At 38.8% G+C, this 20,965-nt stretch overlaps 1 protein-coding gene across 6 annotated transcripts in view; it reads left to right on the forward strand.

Annotated features, from left to right (window-relative positions):
- SLC26A7 (solute carrier family 26 member 7) overlaps positions 1-20,594 on the forward strand; it is a 148,479-nt gene extending 127,885 nt beyond the window's left edge. For 5 of the 6 annotated variants that reach the window (XM_067536291.1, XM_067536301.1, XM_067536280.1 and 2 more), the window contains 6 exons: positions 2,562-2,699; positions 4,259-4,307; positions 9,095-9,198; positions 10,288-10,342; positions 10,430-10,533; positions 12,873-13,001. In XM_067536291.1, the coding sequence (XP_067392392.1) occupies positions 2,562-2,699; positions 4,259-4,307; positions 9,095-9,198; positions 10,288-10,342; positions 10,430-10,533; positions 12,873-12,908 (486 nt within the window). In that variant the 3' untranslated portion in view covers positions 12,909-13,001. Of the gene's footprint in view, positions 1-2,561; positions 2,700-4,258; positions 4,308-9,094; positions 9,199-10,287; positions 10,343-10,429; positions 10,534-12,872; positions 13,002-17,457 lie in introns of those variants that run through there. The other variant, XM_067536311.1, reaches the window with a different exon arrangement.
- Positions 20,595-20,965: the final 371 nt, after the last annotated feature.

Raw genomic sequence — 20,965 nt, forward strand, 5'->3', positions numbered from 1 at the left:
CCTGTTTTGAGAATGCAAGGGTACAGCCCTCTTACAGAATGACAGTGCATTCTACTAGAGCTCAGCCTCCATCTATAGCTCTACTGAAAGATGTTCCCATAACAGAGATTTGTTGGTTTGCTACTTGTAGCAGAAGTCTGCTACTTCTATCCATGCCTTTGCCAAACAATATGCCATCTTATCTGCTTCTGGACATGATACTGCCTTTGGTGATGCAGTCCTTCGAATGGTCCTGGACTTACCTCCTCAGCACCCAATTTCTCATTGAGTTGAGGAATACATCGCTGATGTCTCTCTCTCTGAGAAGGAAGCTCTGTAGTCAGCATGTCTGATACAGAAGCCTGATCTGCTAGTAGCAGCCTTGCACCCTATTGTGTACATGACATTAGCTTCTCAGTCATAGGAGGTTTTAGCCTTTGCAGGTCTCTCTTCCTCTTTGTGTGTTACTCCTTCCACCGCTGCCCATTTTAGTCACGTTGGGACTAGAGGCACCAGGATATGTGTTCGTCTGGACATCAAGCATTGTACAGGCTGCAGTTAAAGCCTCCTGTGTGAGTGTTTCTCCATTGAAGAATGCCTTGCCCTATATATATATTTTTTTGCTCTCTGCATCTTTCTTTAATGAAGTATTAGTATTTTAACTGCCATTTCAGCTTTGCTCTTCAATTGGCTGTGGCATGGTGATGAAGTGATACGATATGACTGAATCCCCATTCCTGGGTAAATGGGACAAACTCTCTGCAAGTAAACTGGACTAGTTGTTGTCTGTAATTATGCAATTTGGAATACCATGCCTGCTGAAATGTGAAATGCTTCATGGTTTTGTCTATGATGATGGTCGCTACAGTAGTGTCTGACAATTTGACTAGTTCCCAGAGGTCTGAAAAGTAATCTACAGTAACGAGGTAGTGGTTTGCAGTGAAAAGGTCCATTGCTACTTTTTTCCAAGGTCTATTGGGAATGTGCTGTGTATTTTCATTGTATTTTCATGCTTTCCCTATGCTAATTGGTGAATTATCTTTCTGTTTGCTCCATTTATTCTCTGCAATTTACTGGAAGCTTGTTCACTATCTTTGCACGTCTATGGCTCTTGGTAGAGTTGGGCTATGTCTACACTACTGCCTATGTCAGCAAAACTTTTTTCCACCCACCTGAGAGACATAGTTTTGCCGACTTAGGCAGTGGTGTGCACAATGCTATGTTGGCAGGATAGCTTCTCCTGCTGACATAGTTTATAGTGCCTGCGGGGGCAGGTTTTTTTATTCCGATGGCAGAGCTTTCTCTTGTCAGCATAGAGTGTCTTCATCAGATGCACTGTACCAGTACAGCTACGCTGATGCAGCCCTGTACACGTAGACATGGCTTTAATGTGGGCTCTCTGAGCATTCTCACTCCAGCTCCTGCATCTATTGCCCCAGTGACTAACCTAGCACAAATTTGATCTTTCAAGATTTAGTAATTGCATGAGTCGGCTATTTTGCACAGTCTGGCAATATACTTGACCTGTTGTTTTTCCAGATTCTTGATTACCCTTGTTGAAAAGATGCCTTTTGTATGTGACATTTTTTGTGGGTTGAAAATGTTTTTGGAGCATTTCTAGGTTATTGCAAGGTCCTTCTGCTGTGCTGCTGACATATCCAGATGCTGATGGAGCATGAGGCAGCCTTTCCTAATTACAGCTAATAATATGGCTGCTCTTACTTTGTTTTCCTTTTTATCCAGCCCTATCAAAATGTTTTCATAGCTTTCCCCCATGATCTAAAATATATCCAGTTGCTAAACATAGTCTCTTTCATGTCCATCTGCTCAGGGACAGAAATCTGGTACGTTGGCATGATTATTGTTTTCTCTTGGTTTGTTTTGTAATAATCTTAGATTCTGATTTCACCTATCTGTAGGGGATGACTCACTTCTGACACACTGTTCTATGTGTGAGCATAAAGCCATGCAGACTTTACTCCTGTCTCCAAATTTTCAGTGCTCTCTCATCGTTTGCTTCCTGAAAGTAGTTCTCTCAGTTCCTAGACACAATCACGCAATCATATTTATCATAACATTAGGGATGTATTTGGAAGACACAAATAAGTTTGTATTATTTTGGGGCACTTGGAGTTGGCTGGTTGAGAGTGTTCTAGCTTTATGCCAGTTATATGGTGGATGGTGCTGGGAAGATCAGAAATGGCTTCTGCAGTTCACAGCTGATTCGGCCTCATAGTTCAGGGTTTACTTCTTCATCTGTTACAGCTTTAGATGCACAAAAAGCTCAGTAACTTTATCTACTGGGTAGAAATTCTTCAGGTAATCTGTAGTAAATGATCTGACTTGTTTATGTCCTCACCTTTAAATACTCACTAAAAACCTTTAGTTTTACTTGTATTTCCTCCTTCATTTAAGCTAGAATCATGTGTGAAGACTAATGAGATCAGTAATCTGATTATTATCTGATCAGTAACTCATTATTTTCCCATAAGATTGTTGTTCAGTGTTACGTAGGGTTTTTAAAGAAATTTCCCTTTTTTAAATCTTAAGGAATTAAGTCTTTTGTTTATTTCATCCCGAAGGAATCTTTACAACAGGTAAAGATAGTTTCAGTGAACAACCCATTAGTATTTTTGAATGCCAAGAAGTTCCATGAAGACCTAATAAGGATAATCCTGAAGGATAGTGCAAGCACCCAACCATGTGATGATATTATCAAGGTACGTTATACTGAGTTCATTAATAATAATGATGATGATGATATTGACTTGCATTTCTCTTTTGCATTCCATCAGAAAATCTCACAGCATTTAATTAGATAATGCAGTAGAAAAATCAGATTATACCATAGAATAGTAATTTATCATGGAATAAAATTCAAATCTAAACTTCAGTAGATTAAATAGATTTAACTTTTCCTTTATTATTTTGAAAAAAAGAATCTCTAATATATTTGTCTATGTGATTCAGTGAAAGATGCTAACACACTGATCTAAAGTCTATGTGATGCCTTCCATTAACTTCAGTGAATTTTGGACTAGGATTTAAAGGCCTGAGTTTTGGAAGAAATGATTACATACCTCTTCAGCTGAAGTCAATGGCTGCTGCAAATGCTCAACCTCTCTGGAAATTAGACCCTCAGTTTCCAGTTCTCCTCTCGTGCTACTGTAAATTAGGAGTAACTCAATTGGAATTAATAGGGAGTTAGGCTGGTGTAAAACTGATGAGAATCAGGCCCTTAAGTAATAGTTCTGTTTTATTTTCTGCACTGCTAGTTTTTTTGGGGAAAATAAATAGAGTGTTTTAAAAAATCCACATAAATATGGTTCTAGGGAGTATCACCACAGGTATCCTGCGGCTATTCCAATTTACCCACTCATATCTATTCCAATTTTAGGGGAGGGAGAGAGTTTTACTGTTACTGATGCTCTTTCTTTCATTACTGGGAAGGTGCTACAAAACTATAGCGAGGAGAGCCATATAAGTACCTAAATAGAGAGAAATACATTTTTATTTGTGTCTGAAATTAGTTTAGAAGTTCTTTGGTGCAAGGATGTAGTCCTTTCCCTCTACTAGAACGAGCTCAACATTGGAACTAGCTGAAATTTTTTTTGCACTCATTTTTGTAGAAAATTGGCCATTTTTCAAAAAATAAAACTTGTTGCAAAAAATTATTGGATTGATTTTTTCCATTTTTTGTGAAATTTTCTGTGATATTTTTACTGAAATATTTATCATAAATGTTACATATATTTTATCAAAAATATTATCAACAGTTTTTGTTGATCAAAAACTTCTTTTAGTAGAAGTGTGTATTTTTGATAAGTGAAGAATTTAGAAAATTGTTTCAGTAAAAACTGAATTGAAAATATTACAGAAAATTTTACAGAAAATGGGTCCATTTTGAACCCTGTGAAATGGAAACAACTTTGAAATATTGAAAATTTTCAGAAAATCGTTTTCCTGTCTTTTGACCAGCTCTGCTTAGTCCTTTGGGGAGTCATTAAAATAATACATCTGCTGAACCCAAATTCAGGTTGGTTGGCTCAGGAGGTTAAAGTCAACCGCAATAGTAAACAGGTTGAGATAACTGGAAAATGCCTACCTCCTTTAGTCCACAAATACAATGGATCCACAACATTGAGGGACAGAAAGACAATTCTGATATTTCCTTCTGAAGGGAAAGAGTCAATTTCCTTATTGAGAAACAGAATTAAGGAGGTATGAAACCCGATTCTCCCTCCACCAGTACTTACATTATTCATTGCTTTTGTTTCAGTGTGAACAGAACACATTGCTCAATCCAGTATCCAATGGAAATTGTCATGGTGAGTTTACTGTTTAAGATATAAGTTGAAAGCAAGAGAGAGTTCAAGTGTGTCAGATGGTTCCAAATTTTCCCATTTATTTGTAAGCCCTAGACACTATTATTGTCTGTTAATCCACACACCAAGTAAAGCATAGAAAGTAGGGCTGGAAGAGACCTCAAGAGATCATCAAATCCAGCCTCCTGCAATGTGGCAGGACCAAGTAAATCTAGACCATTCCTGACAGGTGCTTGTCCAACTTCTTTTTAAGAGCTTCCAATGATGGTGACTCTATGGGACTTCCCTTGGAAGCCTATTCCAGAAGCTTAACTACCCTTATAGTTAGAGAGTTTTTTCCTAATATCTAAACTAAATCTCCCTTGCTGCAGGTTAAATCCATTGCTTCTTGTCCTACCTTCAGTGGACATGGAGGACAATTGATCACCATCCTTTTCATAACAGCCCTTAATATACTGGAAGACTGTTGTCAGGTCCTCCCATAGTCTTCTTTTCTCAAAACTAAACATGGTCAGTTTTTTTTTTAACCTTTTCTCATCGGTCAGGTTTACTAAACCTTTTATCATGTTTGTTGCTTTCCTCTGGACTCTTTCTAAATTGTCCACATTTTTCCTAAATTGTGGTGCTCAGAATTGGACACACTACTCCAGCTGGGGCCTCACCAGAGCCAAGCAGAGTGGGACAATTCTCATGTGTCTTACATACAACACTCCTGTTAATACACTCCAGAATCATATTAGCCTTTTTTGTAGCTGCAGCACATTGACGAGTTCAGTTTGTGGTTCACTATGACCTCCAGATCCTTTTCAGCAGTAATACCACCTAGCCAGTTATTCCCCATTTTGTGGTTGTTTATTAGATTTTTCCTTCATAAGTGATGTACTTTGCACTCGTCTTTATTGAATTTAATCTTGTTGAATTCAGACCAATTCTCCAATTTGCCAAGGTCATTTTGAATTTTAAATCTGTCCTCCAAAGTGCTCACAACCTCTCCTAGCTTAGTGTCATCTGAAAATTTTATAAGCATACTGTCTACTCCATTATCCAAGTCATTAATGAGCTAATATTGCATGAGCACTAACAGTGCCATTTTCCCCAGAATACCCTGTCAGTCTTCCTGAATCTTGATTTGGAGGCCCCCCTTCCAAAGATGAGAATGTAGTTCAGTCCCTACACCCATTTAGTTCTTGACCTCCTTTTTGAAATTGCCAATAAGGGATCCAGTAGAGATATCTCGTCTCTAGAAAGGACTTGGAAGTGTGTCTGCAGCACATGTAGTCATGCCTGAGCTAGCTTTGATTTAGCTAGTTGGAATTAAAAGAGCAGTGAGACTGCAGCAGCATGAGCTGTGAGAGCTGGCCTGGGATCCTGGCTATGTACTCAAGAGGCTAGTCTGTGCTGCCACCTGTACTGCTGCGGGTTCACTGCTATTGTTATTCAAGCTGGTCAGATCAAAGCTAGCTCCGGTATGTCTATGTGTGCTATAGTCATACCTCTGATCCAGTGTAGACGTATTCAGAAATTGCCAGCTCATTTCACAAAAATCACCACGCACCCAACACAGGGCAGTGATTTAAATTATCACTGCTCTGGTCTAGAATTGATCTAGTGACTTGGATTACTTCAGCCTTTCAGCTGAAATACAAAAAAAATCAAATTTATAGCCTTTGCTGATAAAATGAGGAAATATCACAGTTTTATGCCCTCATCATGCAATGAGCGCTGCAGTGGGTGGACCCCTGTGCCCATTCAGAGTTCACTGCAGCATTGGAGCCTTAGTTAGTACAACACTGAAAAGTACAAAAATAAAAAATCCATGTTACATCTTATGGCTTTTAAAGCAATTTACAATAAAAGCAAAGAAAACGTAGATTGAAATTAACAGTGCTACCTTACCTCAGCGTGTGGAGCCTGGGAACAAACTAAAGGTTTGTTTTTATTCAAGATTTAAAATACATAAAACCATCTCTTACCACACCTCCTAAAATGCCAGAACATAGTGCATACATTCATATAGGTAACCAATGTGACCTTTTGCAGGTTCTACTTTATGTGGGTGACTTCAAACATGGAAGGAATTCAGATATTACATCTATTAAAAAAAAAAAGGTTGTAAGCATTCAGGCTATGGAGGAAAACTTGAATTTGGGCTATTTGACCGTTTACCTTCATCAACTATGTTTATGATGTTTACATTGCATTAGATTGTTGTATTTCGGGCAACTGAGTGCCTGGCTATGGAGCAGTAAAGCACAGCACTACAATAAGTGCTAGTAAAAACTATAAAATACTGTACCAGCATTTCCCCAAAAGCTCAGAATCATTAACCAATGTGAAGTTCAGTTTTATTTGGATGAACTGATTCTTCACAGTGTGTAAAATTTGCCTCCATGCTGATAGCTAACAAGGCCTATGTACTCCTTACATCACACTTAAGCCCTATTTTAAGGATTTAAGTGGTGCATAGTCCTTGTGCTTGCCCTTGGCACAGCAGTGAATTTCATTTGGGTTCATTTAAATAGGAAAGAAGAGGTGGACTTCCACTTCTAGAAACCAACATAGTAGTAGAGTTTCTAGAAGCACTAGACTAAGGACCAACAATAACCCACAAGTTCTTCAAAAGAGAGATATGTCTGGAATACAGTTGCAAATGTTTATGGTTGTACCAGTAACCTATAGACTGCAATGGATTACATTTTGATTTTAGACTCTGAGCATCATTCCAAGAGTAACCCTGGAAAGCACTGTGACTCAAACACATTATGGCTGTCTCAGTTCCTCCCCTGATCCCTTTTTTACTCTAGGGGAGCAGTAAGTTGCCATTGGCCTATAGCAGCAGCAAGTTATGATGTTGTTGTGCCTACTCAATTGTGCTAGCTAGTGAACAGGGAAGAGAGGTTGAAGCCAAGAATCCAACCATGCCCTGCCCCTCTGCTTCAATTACTTCTGAAAGGGAGTAAGTGTGTGTTGTATGCCCAGAACCAAAGTGTGGGTGGCCCATACAGAGGTGTAAGGCTGAGCAATTTGTACTTATTCTTACTCCTTCACTCCCTTATGTAAGCATGTCGCTTAAGTCCCAGTCTAGCTCTATATAAACATATGTTGTTGTCTGTCTTCATGTTTACAATATCTGGCATGGGATGGGTTTTGTAAATAAAAAACAAACCTTAACTTTGCTCCACCTCACACACCCTGAGCTAAATTCTGCTCTGGTGTAAGCAGCTGAAGGAGATGCTCCTATAGCAAAGAGGCATTGTTGGCTTTGATTTCATTTTGTTTGTTTTGCTTCTGTTGTATATGTATTAAAAGCAATCAAGATGCAGCAAAGTTTTGTTAAACTTGATCTTTGAACTGTCAGCAGTTAACTTTTATTTAAGCAAGGTACTAACTACAAGGAAAATCAAATCTCAAATAATTTCAAAGATGCGTCTTTTCCTTCCAAACTTCCTGATGTCTCATTTTCTTTTTGAACTACAGGTTTTTAATTTGGAGACAATTAAGGTGTTGTAGGCAAGATTGCAGTGAAACTGCCTGGCAGTCATCATAAATTCTTTTTGGGTTTCCATAGCAGTAGTGTTAGGCAGGGGCTTGCCTTGGAATTTCTTTATTTTTCTTTGCAACGTATTTATTAATATACAGCTAAATAAGCCAGTAAACCCCTGGAGCCATGAGTCCAAAAACCTCTGGGTCTTAGACTACGCTCAGGATGGAATTAGTGCCAATATAAATCCACACTATGCTGGGATTCATAAGTCTTCTCAAGAATTTTAAATCTCTTTATCTATTCTGTCACAAAGATTTCACTTAAGCTGTCTTTATATTCAAACTCCCATCTTTTTTAGCGTCGTTTGTATTTTATAGTAACTAGCTTTAAAGTTAACATTTTTCCACAGTATAGTATCAATAAATATATTTTGTTTCCTATTTTCCCCATTAGGAAAGCCCTAGAATAGTTGATGTAGTCCCCAGTCCAGCAAAGCCTTTAAATATGTGCTTAGTTCTAAATATATGTGTCATCCATTTGACTTTAGTGGGCCCACTAAGGGTAGGCCCTTAGTTGTCAGGCCTACAAGCCCCATGGCACAGATGTGGCTGTCCCGAGTCAACTGACTTGGGCTCGTGGTCCTTGGGTTCTGGGTCTGAACAATTGCCATGTAGGCAAACGGGTTTGGGCTGGAGCCAGAGCTCTGGGGTCCTGCAAGGGTGGTCCCTCTGCGGGTTTTTTATCCCTGTGTAGATCTACCCTAATAAGCTTAAATGCAAGAATTTAATCAAGGGCTTTGCTGGATTGAGGCCTTAATCACAGATTGATTAATGTTTATGTTGCACTGAATATGTACAATGCTATATCAATGCTCAACATTCTTATTACAGCTGACAAGAACTGTTAAGTGATGCAGTCCATTTCCTTCCCCCACAGTAGACTCATTCCCTGTGTCTGCTAGTATATTGACCAAACTAGTTTTGAAATTCATAACCAAAGAGGCTTCCCCCATTTCCCTCGGGAGACTGTTCTACTGTCTAATATTTCTTACCGACAAGACATTCCCTGGTATCCAGCCTAAATTCCCCCTTTTTACTTTTATCCCATTATCCCACTGATATTACTTCACACCAGTTTTTCTACTATGCATTGGAACTGAGCCATTCCCTTACTTGATATTTTCCCACTGTACAACAGAACGTTTTGCAACTTGGTAATTTCCATTTATTTTCAGAGAAATGTTAATATTCCTATGGAGAGTCCCATAGACATTTCACACTTAACAATATTTCTGTCAAACGTATAGGTGAGCTGTCATTACAGCCATGCCCGAATGTGAGATGTGCTTTAATATTAGACTGCAGTGGATTAACTTTCTTTGACTATACCGGAGTGTCTGTGCTTCTTCAGGTATTTATATACATTTTCTATATACAAAATTGAATCCAAAGCCACGTTCTCCTCACTCATGCAAGCAGGATCCAGTAGGATTACTTATGTGAGAAAGGTGATCTTGGATTTGGTCATTAAACTATTGTGTTTAAATTGAAAATTAACCTTTAAAGGTTTGAAGCCAGATCTGCTGCAATCCCTTCCCCCAAACCTCCTACCCCTTCCTTTTTTTTATTTAAAAAGCAGATTAAGGGCCAAATTCAGAACTGGTGCAATTGAATTGACTTCAGTAGAGCGGCATATGTTTACAAGAAGCCTAAACTTGTCCCTTAGGCTTTTGGCTTTTATTTCTGAGATTTTATGTGAAAACATTGCTTTCTAGCTAATCCACTAGTTAGGTTTTAGTGCTCACCACGTCTTGTTCACATATGCGTTAGTATAGCACTTAGCACAGAGTTTTTCTGGTCTATGCCTGGGGCTCCTATGGGCTACTACAGTACAAATAATACATCTAATGATAATAGAGATCATGCAACTATATACAGTAGATCTGAAATTACTTTCCAAAAGCTAATTGCTGTTGGTGCAGATGGGATTGAATTTAGTGGAAGATGGTCACTGAGTAAGGTTAAATTTAGGATGGCAAAATCTAGCCCTCAATGATGCATCTTTTCTTTTGCACTTCAGTCTGACCTGCCAGTTCTTAATCTGTGAAGTTCTAACTGTAGCTTCCTAGCTGCCCAATTGTAATGCAGAATGAATATGGGGTGGCTGTAGGACAGATCTAAGTTAATGGAAATTTCCAAACAAGAATAAAGCTACTGCACATATAAATGAATAGCTTGATTAAACCTAAGAGAGAATGAAGAACTGTTCTTCTGTTGTGTTCAAAAGTTTCATGCCCACATTGTCGAAATTACTGTACCAATAGCTTTGTATTATTTATATTATAGAATGGCTCCCTCTGGTGGCAGTTCTTAGTAAAACTTGAATACCTTACAGCATGTTCCTTGTTTTGTTTTGAATTTCTAAATTATTTTGAATATTTTAATGTCAGCTGATGCTTCAGACAGTTTTGTAAAATCTTTCTTGTTGACGCTCTTTTAGATTTACATGGATTTTAAAAACAGAAGTATCGATGTGTTACTAGCACATTGTAAAGGCAAGTATCAGGCCACAGACAAATTTTTAACAGTAATTTAAATGCTCACATTATTTTTTTAATGTTCATGTATGTGTCTTATTACAGCTTCCTTGATTAAAGCAATGCAATACAGCGGAAATCTAGGATCTGAAAATCCTATCTTCTTTGAATCCGTTTCCTCTGCCATTGGTGCCATTCATTTAAACAGGGTGAGTTTTAAAGCAGTGAAAGGTGAAATCCAAAAGGTTCAAAGGGTTGTTTTGGGTGCTTATAAAAATTTGTTGCAGTGTAGAAGTCCCATACATCCAGTGAGCCCTCTAGACACAAACCTACCTTTCTACCCGTCCTCCCATCCCCCCAAACAACTCACTCCTGTTATTTATTTTTATGTCCACAGATGACCACTGGCTGATGTTCCAGCCTCTGGATTTAGTTATCTAAGTCTCTCTTATCTCTGCCTCCTCTTCCTTTCGTGAACACTTGTGGGCCCTGGCATCTTTTTGTGCTAGGTTTTGATGCCTCTATGCTCTGGTGCATAATACAGTCTACGTTACACTAAAACAGAGTTGCACAGGTGCTACTGAGTTCCTCAGCTTGAATTTAAAAGGGGTAGGGGAGGGAGAATGAAAGGCTGATGGGAATGGGGAACCTCACGGAAGGAAGGAGTTTTGATGACAGTCTGCAGATGAGAGAACAGAAGATTCCTGAAAGGCAGCAGAGAGAGCTAAAGGGAGGGGAAAAAAGGCTTGGTTCAGAAAACAAGGGTTGAAGTTTGAACCGGTTTTTATTTGGTAAAAACCAGTTCTTGCATTCCTTGTTAAAAGATGTATAAAACCTACTCTGTGCTCATAATATAAAGAGTATAAACTTTATTTGTTGTAATTCCTTTTTAACTTAGTGTACACTATAAACAGTGTGCTGTCCCATGGCTTTACTCATGAATACAGAGATGGTCAGAAGTCTATGTAGGGCTGCCTCCAAGATAGATTAAACTAGTCAATGATCTGGATATTTCTCTGTTGCTATAAATAGGCACATTCTGCTAATTAGATTAGAAATGTCTCCTCTCTCTCCTCTACCAACAAAATCTCTCTTTCTTGATTCACCCAGTTAAAGTGCATTAGTGATGTTAGTTTAGTGAATTGGGGGGAAAATGCTCAGAATGGTGGAAATATGCTCAGTTCACTATGTTTTCCCAGCATTTTATATTCAGAACAACAAGTCTTAGTGAAGTAGAGAACGGGGCAAAAGTGATCAACCTCAGTGTTGTCGACTGAGACAATTATTTGTTATTTTGTCTGGTTCTGAATTTAATAGGAGTGTTATAAGAACATAAGAATGGCCATACTGGGTCAGACCAATGGTCCATCTAGCTCAGTATCCTGTCTTCTGACAGTGGCCAATGCCAGATGCTTCAGAGGGAATGAACAGAAAAAGGCAGTTATCGAGTGATCTGTCCCCTCTTGTCCAGTCCCAGCTTCTGGCAGTTAGAGCTTTTGACAAGATCCCTTACTCTTAAGCAGAGTAAGCAGTCATGGGATAAGAATCATGGATCAGTTAAAAGATAGGAAACAAAGGATATGAATAAATGCTCAGTTTTCACAGTGGGGTCCTCCAAGGATCTGTACTGGGACCACTGCTGTTCAACATGGTCATAAATGATCTGGAAAAAGGGGTAAACAGTGAGATGGCAGATATAGAAGTACTCAAGATAGGTAAGCCCAAAGCTGGCTAAGAAGAGTTACAAAGGGATCTTACAAAACAATGTGACTGGGCAACAAAATGACAGATGAAATTCACTATTGAAAAATGCAACGTAATGTTCATTGGAAAACATAATCCCAAGAATACATACCAAATGATAGGTCTAAATTAGCTGTTACCACTCAAAAAAGAGATCTTGGGAATCATTGTGGATAGTTCTCTGAAATCATCTGCTCAATGTGGAGTGGTAGTCAAAAACGTTAACAGAACGTTAGAAACAATCAGGAAAGAGGTAGATAATAAGGCAGAAAATATCATAATGCCACTATATACTCCCACATTTTGTTAATGTGTACAGTTCTAGTTGCCCTATCTCAAAAAAGATATATTAGAATTGGAAAAAGTACAGAGAAGGACAACAAAAATAATTAGTGGCATGGAGCAGCTTCCACATGAGAAGGCGCTCCTACTGATGGAGCTTCTGCTTTATTCTTGAGTTTCTGTGAGAGAGAACAGTCCTGGCATAATGGTTACCTTCCATGTCTAATTCTCTCATTCCAAAATACCAGTGCTCTTCTATGTATATCTGGTTTCCACCGGTAACAGCACACTACCCTCATTTCAATTAATGATGCCAAGAGGCTTGTGGCTCATCTGTTGTTTTGTTTATAATGAGAGTGAGCTGTATAGCCTTTGGATTTCTCTCTCCTTGCAGTGCTTGATGTAGAATTTTAAATTAGGTATTTGCTTTCCTGCTGTTTCATGTGTTAATGCACTCACAATGTGGGTGATAAGCTGATGATGCATGATAATAAGGTGAACCTTTCTGTTTCTTCAATTTTAGAATTTCAGCAAACTCAGTGATCACAGTGAAGTGTGAAGTTGACAAGTTGCAGGGTAGCTGTTTTGATCTACTAACATACAGAATGCACTATGCCATTGCGTTCCCTTACATCTTTTTTCATGAAATTATGTAGGTAGTATTTTGTATGCCAAATATGTTTAATAGACTCAGTAATGACAGTCTTGCTGGTCTGTAGTTCCCAAAGGTGTCTCCTCAGCTACCACTGCTGAGAGAGTGTTCATACAATGGATTGTTCTATTGTGGATATATATATTTTTGTACACGTTTAGATACAAAATATTAGAAAGCAGACGTGGGATATCACCCTTTTATTACAGTGATCTATATTGTTTTAGCTCATTCTATAGTAACTTAATTTGTAATGCACAACTATAGTTTTGTGCATGGAAGAGTAAGACATTATGAACCCTTGCAAATGATCTGTAGTGAATGGTGCGGTGTACTCAACTTGCCATATACAAAACTAGATTTTGTTTCAAATACCTTCTATAATCCTTTTCTTCTTAAAACCAACCACATACAATAGCAACATCATATTGCATAACCCTGTGCACCTAACCCAGTCTTGCATTTCTTGCACACTTAATCCTTGAATACTATTTAATGCCCAGTGAGAATCAATGGGAGTTTTGATTGTGCAAAGAATAAACTGGCTTGGTGTATGTGATCATGTCTCCTGCCAAAGACGGTGCCAGTGACTATTATAGCGTTCTATTTTGATAAACCAAAGGAGTTATTTAGTTCATGTGGAAGAAAGCTTTTACTTTTGGTTCTAAAAGTCCCAGGTTTGATCCTCACTGATGCCTGTGGAGTCTGTGTATGTATGTGACCCTCAGTATACCAGCTCAGGCCCAAGAATATTATTGGCCACATTCTCAGTTTGTATACATCCACACAGCTTCATTGGCTTTAATAGAACTGCACAAACTTACACCACTTCAGGATCTGGCCAAAACATCATGGAACAGATTTTCAGAAGTGGACCTAAAATTGCACATGCAGTACATACATCTTAGTGGGCAAACAGGCAATTGCATATATAGGTGGGATAATGGCAAGTTCAGCTTCCCAGCTGCACATGCAAATGTGGGTCTTGTACATAGAAACAGATGCATGCACATTTTGGGGGCAGCAATTTGAAAGTTTGGCTTGTAAATTCTGGGCCAGATTTACCAGTGTGCACTGGAATGGGGCAAAGCAGCCGGAGTGTACAGCTTATTCTGTTCCTCTGTAAAATTGAGAAACTGGCCTAATTTATTATTGATTTTATGGTTAAAAAATGAAGTGATTACTAGAGTGTGCTCAAAGCTATGTGTTATCTGGTTCCTGCTTTCTAAAGATAAATGTTAGTGTCATTAAATTAAGCCCGCAAAGCATTCCAAAATAAGGCAAGATAACTCTTTGTAACTAATCGGTGGTACCTTTAAGGCTTTATTTACACTTTATGTGATCCATTTTAATCTGATTTGCCATTTAATTAGAAGTACTGAAATCTCTCTCTTCCAAGAGATTATTGGTTCCATACCCCAGAGACAGCACCCACTATTTACTTTCCAGGTAGTTCATTTATATTGTAATGAACTGGTTAGTGTGTATGTATATGATTGCTCCTTTACTGGATGGAATCACAACAGCTCCACTGTGTATTGCACACTGTGTGTTATTGGTGCTAATCTGCTACCAGTTAAAGCAGATTCTCTTTTAGTTCAAGTGCTACTGCTTCATTAGGAATCTATCCTTCTGGAGCAGAATCATCCGAGTTCTCCCCCCATGTTCCAAATGACCATGATATGCAGCATAATGACAACCAGGAAAAGTGGGGAAGGAGAAGGGAAAAGAGGTATGGATAGTCACAGAGCCTCAAGGGGTAGGTATTTCATGCTGAGGAAAAGGTAGCCCCATCCAGGACTAGTTGATCAAACCTCAGAAGAGGTATACCAAACAGTTTATGAACCTTTCAGAGAACTAGGTTTGAGATTTGTGTTGGCTTTGAGTTTCATCACAGAAGGTTTGAGATTTTAACATAATTTTTCATCAAATATTTAAAATTTTATTTAAAAAAACACACAAAAAATGGACCACATTTTTGCCAGAATGGTTTCTTGTTTTCAAACAACCCTGATTTGCCCTGCTAGTTTGAGCTCTGACTTGAGTGTCATTAAAGTCTACAAGGTGTTATAGAGGGTTGCAAGCAGCTGTGACAGTCAGTACCATAATGCACTAGTCACATTACAACTCAAAACAATGTGCAATACAGAGTAAAATTATTCCAAAAAAAGTTTTACAACATACAGTGCTGCTGTGTATTTGTGTATCTGTGAAACACACCAAATGCAAGAGAAGTGCGCTTACATAAAAGGGTTCCAGAAACCACAGTTCAAATATTTGTCTTGAAATATGTTGTTTATGGTTGTAGGTATCATGTGGTATTTGTTGATCTGTGAAACAACTGCAGTGAAGTGTGGGGGTCAAGTGAGTGATATGGCCCAGCATGAGCCTACTTAAAAAAGAGAGAGCAAGAAGAAATGGGGCATATATTCCCCACTCCACTCTCCCAGCCTCACTCAGAGCTGTGGATTCCTTCCCCCACCAACTTAAAGAGATAGGGAGGGTAAGAGGGAAGTGAGCAGGACACAGCCTTACTCCTAAGGATCATTTTGGCAGTGCAGAGAGAAGTTTAGTGTCAGGCTGCCCTGTTCAGCTGGGAGGGAACAGGTAAGATCAAAGTCCAGGCAGCCAAGAGTCTGACTAGACTTGCCCTGCTTCATCTACCCCTACCAGCTATCTCCAACTGATGAAGCAGGGTGTGTGTGTGTGTGTGTGTGTTTGTTTTGCATGAGGTTAGGGGATATCACTGATTCCTGACCCTCTGCATGCCTATGCCAGGGATGACTTTTCCATCCCTTCCCTGCCTTAATAAAGATTTTGAGGAATGGAGGTGTACAATTCTGTACTTCCCAGGGTGTAGGGGAATCCTGGGGTTGTTTCCCTCACTGCCTCACAGATGGTCAGAAGATTCTTAGTTACACTTTGTTGAGGTTACATTTATAAATGGTTTGTAAAGGGTGGATTAATAAATGTTAAAAGCATGTTACGGGCATGAATAGTATGTTCTACAGGTAGATAAGCACATCAGTGGAAGGAGTTATATATAGTTGCAAGCAACCTGTTGCCTTGTTGAAATCTGTAACAATTGATTAATCATTTACTAAAACAGCTATTAATAATTTATTAACCCTTTATAAACTATTTATAATTGTACCCTTCGTTGTGGAAGCACCACTTGTAGTTCTATAGTTAAGTTTGGCACTTCAGGAAAAGGTTGACTCCCTGCTTTATCTAAGAAAGAGGCAGCATATCCTCCCCAAAACTACAGCATTAACTCTTTGAGTACAGAGTGAATTTCTGAGAACTTTAAAATGAATTGATTAATGAGTTTAACTTAGAAAATAATTAAAAATGGGGTTATTTAAGAAATTCAGCATTCAGCATCAGACCATTTTTGTCCTGAAATACCTTAATAATGGACCAACAAACATGCTCCAACCTTCCCTTATTGTTAAACTCACTGTAATCTTGTGCCTAAACTTCATTTGGAAACATTTGGTGGGATTAATGGTCATTTCTCCCCATTATTCTTCATAATTAAAAGATCCTCTTACAACAGGTACCAATGAGTAATATTCTACTACAGAGAATGCAACATAGAATTACCCTCTTTCAAAATAGTTTCCGTTTCATTATTTTCAGTGAGACTGAGCTAATGTCTTGCTGTACTCAGTATTGTAGCTGAGTTGGTCACAGGTTATTAAAGAGACAAGCTTTTATTGGACCAACTTCTGTTGGTGAGAGAGACAAACTTTTGAGCTACATAGAGCTCTTCCTCAGGTCTGAGAAAGGTACTCAGAGGGTGTCTACAGTCTCATTAGACACCTGCAGTTGGCCCAGGCCAGCTGATTTGGGCTTGCGAGGCTCAGATTAAGGAGCTGTTTAATTGCAGTATAGACATTCGGGTTCAGGCTGGAACCTGAGCTCTGGGACCCTCCCACCTTACAGGGTCCTAGAGCCTGGGATTGACCCTGAGCCCCAATGTCTACACCACAATTACAGCCCCTTAGCCCAAGACCCACAATCCTGAATCAGCTGGCACGGGCCAGCCGCAAGTTTTTAATTGCACTGTAGACATACCTAGAGTGTCACGGCTAACTACAAGATTGAACAGATAGTTTAGCATAAGTAGTTAGCTCATATTTCATGGGGCCATTCAAGGGGAAGTGGCCCATTAACACCCTGTCTTAGGACAAAAAAGGGGTTGGTGGATTACACATTGTTGTAATAACCTATACATCTTTAAGACCATGATTTTTAATGTCAAGCAAAATCATGAATTTAAGATCCCAGGCTCGTCTTTTGAAAGTGTTGTGCAGGTTTCCTTTGAGTTGAGGACTGATAAGTCAGATATATAGTGATTGCTTTGTGAAAGGTGATATAGTGTTTTTATCTTTTGTCACTTATCTTTGTCTTTTAACAACCTCAACCTATATTCAATGGGGAACCCATCCAGAAAGAAGTATTTCTTGAACCCCCAATTCTGGCCTTCAAACAACCCCCCAGCTTCTCCAAGCTCAGCATCAGAAGCAAGCTCCTCACAGACCAGGACACAACAAACTCAAAGCGGCACCAGACCCTGCCAGAACAACAGGTGCAAAACCTGCAGACATATCTCCACTGCTATAATGATCAACACTCTCCACAACACACCTTTCAAGATCCATGGGTACTACACATGCCTATCACAACATGTGGTGTACCTCATCCAGTGCACTAAATGCCCCAATAAGAACTATACGTGACAATCACTATGCTCTTGCATAAATTCACACAGGAAAATAAGACAAAAACACCATATCATCTGACCTATTGGTCCTCATCCTCAAAGGAAATCTGTGCAACAATTTCACTATATTATAGATTATCAGATGGCTTCCCCAAGGCCAGCTGGCAAGATGCAGCAGAACTCAGACATAAGTGTTCATAAGTTTCTGTACAAGACTGTAAAATAACTTCCCCAATGTTACCTAGCTGACTCAGCAGGGCATAGTGGGTGAAATGCACCCCTATCCAGAGGGTCAGTACAAAATCTATGCACTATTTACTTCCTTTTAGTGGTTTATTGGCCTTGTGCTGGCCCACTGCACATGGCTGAATTTCACCCAGTAGGATTAAGGGACTTAGTTATTGTGCCTATTGAGCCAGACAGTCGCCTTTCCATATTCTAGCCTTATCTGAACACCCCTGAAACACCTGGGGACCTGTCACTCTTTTAAGTAATAGGGTTTTTAGATAAGTGTGGTATGGATGAATGAGTTTGTCCTGCATTCTCAGTGAGGATATGATCCTGCAAGGTGATGAGTTCGCTCAACTCCCATTCAAAGGGATTTCAAAGGGAGCTGGGGGAAAACAGGCTTGGGGAAGCTCCATGTTTTCTATTAAACAAGTAAAGGAGGCATTTAATAATGAAGTAAATGGGAGTTCTGAGGGCTAAACACCTCTGAAAATCAGATCACTTATTTAGGTACTTAAATATGGATTTAGATACCCAACTTTGCACTGAATCTGAAAACAATAAGCTTGGACTTCATGTAATTTATGCAAATCAGTAGTACAGTATTCAGTGTTTTGGTATGTGGCACTTTATAGGAGGGCTTTGACTTGTGTTTGTTTTCAAGAGATGGTCAGTATTTTCAGAACTGTTATATTTACTTGAAATTTTGCTGTCTCCTTTTTCAGGCATTTATCCCAAATCCCCATCATTTGAATTATGATTTTCCCCTCTTAGAATGTGTCCATCGACACTTATTTAAAACACAGGTATGAACTTCTACTTCTTAGCGCTAGCATTTCACTCATTCCAAAACAAAGCAAGAATAGAATTCAAATAGAATTCAAAGCCAGTGTGAAGAAACAAACATGGTGACAATTGTAAATTAGGCATAAAATATGTAATAAGGGGAAGACTGTTAACATTATATTTATGGAAATTAAATGTCCCTAATTTTCATCATGTGTCTTTCACTTTAAAGGTTATTTGCCCTGATTGTATGATTCAAGTGTCACAAGGTCTGGCTTTAGCTGCTTTGTAATTTATTTGACAGATCTGTATGCTATAAATATATAATGTAATGAGGAAAGGTATCTTCATTGTTTAATGAAAACCTTGATGTGTCAGTAGTGTGTATGGATATTGTTTGACATTTACTGGTTACCAAAATAAATTAATGAATTGGTGAATGTACAGTATGCCTTGAAAATAATGCACTCCTATGCTGGGAAGGATACTTCCCTCTAACTACAGAAAGTGCTCTCTCAGAAATGAATGAATGAGTACAGTTCCAGTCGGGATTTTAATTGGTGCTTTCATCATTTAGATGGATTTTTGTTAAAGATCACATAATCTGCACATTCCCATATGTTTAACAATACATTTAATTGGGATCTTTTTTGTTTGTAATTTTTTTGTATTAGCCTATGCAACAATACATTTATACGGAAATAAATTTAAACATGGGAATTTACAAGTGGAAGGTGAAAAATGTCCTTATTATTTTACTACTTAACAGGTTTTTACACTTTGTACTAAACACTCTGTAATGATCTATGGTGCCTTCTCTGGCTTCATAATGTATTAAATCTTATTAAGGATTTAGAAGAGTTGCACTATATCTAGAAAATCTGTTTCCTCATGGGTTGCAAGGAAACTCCCTTCATAGATCGTTCTTTCTTCCTCCAAATAATCAAACACACAAATCTTGGGCTTATGCTTTCGAAATGTGGCCTCTGTTTACTCATGCACACAGTTTGCACATACAATCATTTGTGTGCGCCATTTTCTTTGCACTGTTGCTTCTGTCTGCAAATGCTACAGACTGTTTGTGCAGTTTGTATATGGTAAGGAGGTTTGCATGTATAAATTATTTCATTTGCACAGGTAAAGGAAGATACACCACACATCGTGTATAGCCTAAGTGGAGGCAAGGTTGAGGTCCCTTTGAAAATTTGGCTCCTTCAGACTTAGTCTAATTTTTCATGCCTTTCAATCTATGAAGGCATTTACTCTGTGGCAAAGTGAGTTTAACACTCTGCCATGCTGAGCTGGTAGTATTTTACACTCACTTTGCGCACGGGTAAATGACTTCAAAGGGTGTAAATCAGTAGCGAATTAAAAGGGAAATATTTTGGTGGGGTACAGGCCTCTGTTTTTCTCCTTGTTACTAAAGACTATTTTTCTGAGCTATGCTACACTAATGGACTCTGTTCAGCAAAATATAAGGGAGCTATGGCGCCTAATCCTGATTCAAGAGCTCAAATAATACATTCTGTTGTGGTTCCAGAATCCATTGTCTTAATTTAGGCTGTACTTCCAGACTACTTTAGAATTAAAAGACAAGTGTTAGAATTATACCACAGCCTAGCCCCAATTGTTCAGAAGACATCACAGCACCGAGTGAATAAAAGGTTGTCAAGATCACAGCTCTGGAACTTTTTCACTGATACTGTATTTTGGTCTCAACGGCAGATCTGGCCAGCATGATGTCCAGATGCTACGCAATGTCTGTTTTTTTTTAATTTCCTTTTTAAAAAAATAAAGTATCATGCTGGATCCACTCAGGCACTTGAGTCTTGTGTGTCTAGTTCCAACTGAAAAGCTGCTGAAATGCATGCTATATTAATGCTATCATAAGTGTTGTCCATCAGGGACCACTTCGGTGCTTGATCTGCTTGGTAACCTGTCTATACTTGAACTCCTGCTGCACTCAGGGTGCAGTGGTGTATCACAGTTTGAAATAAAGCCAAGTCTTTGGCAATCTGGGACTCTTATAGGCTCCACCAAATGGACTCAAGCTGAACTCTAAATTCCATCACCTGCCAAATAGAGCTCTGACTGTCAGTCAATCGTCTTTCCACAGTTATGCATTATTGCCTAATAAAAGTTCTTTTATGATTGATAAATTTGGGGGGAAAAGGTAAATGGGTTATTCATTAAAGGTTCAGAAAACAGATATACAAAGGCT

This window comes from Emydura macquarii, unplaced genomic scaffold, assembly GCF_026122565.2.
Source record: "Emydura macquarii macquarii isolate MOO-44397 ecotype Brisbane River unplaced genomic scaffold, CSIRO-AGI_Emac_v2 contig_383, whole genome shotgun sequence".
Taxonomy (NCBI): domain Eukaryota; kingdom Metazoa; phylum Chordata; order Testudines; family Chelidae; genus Emydura; species Emydura macquarii.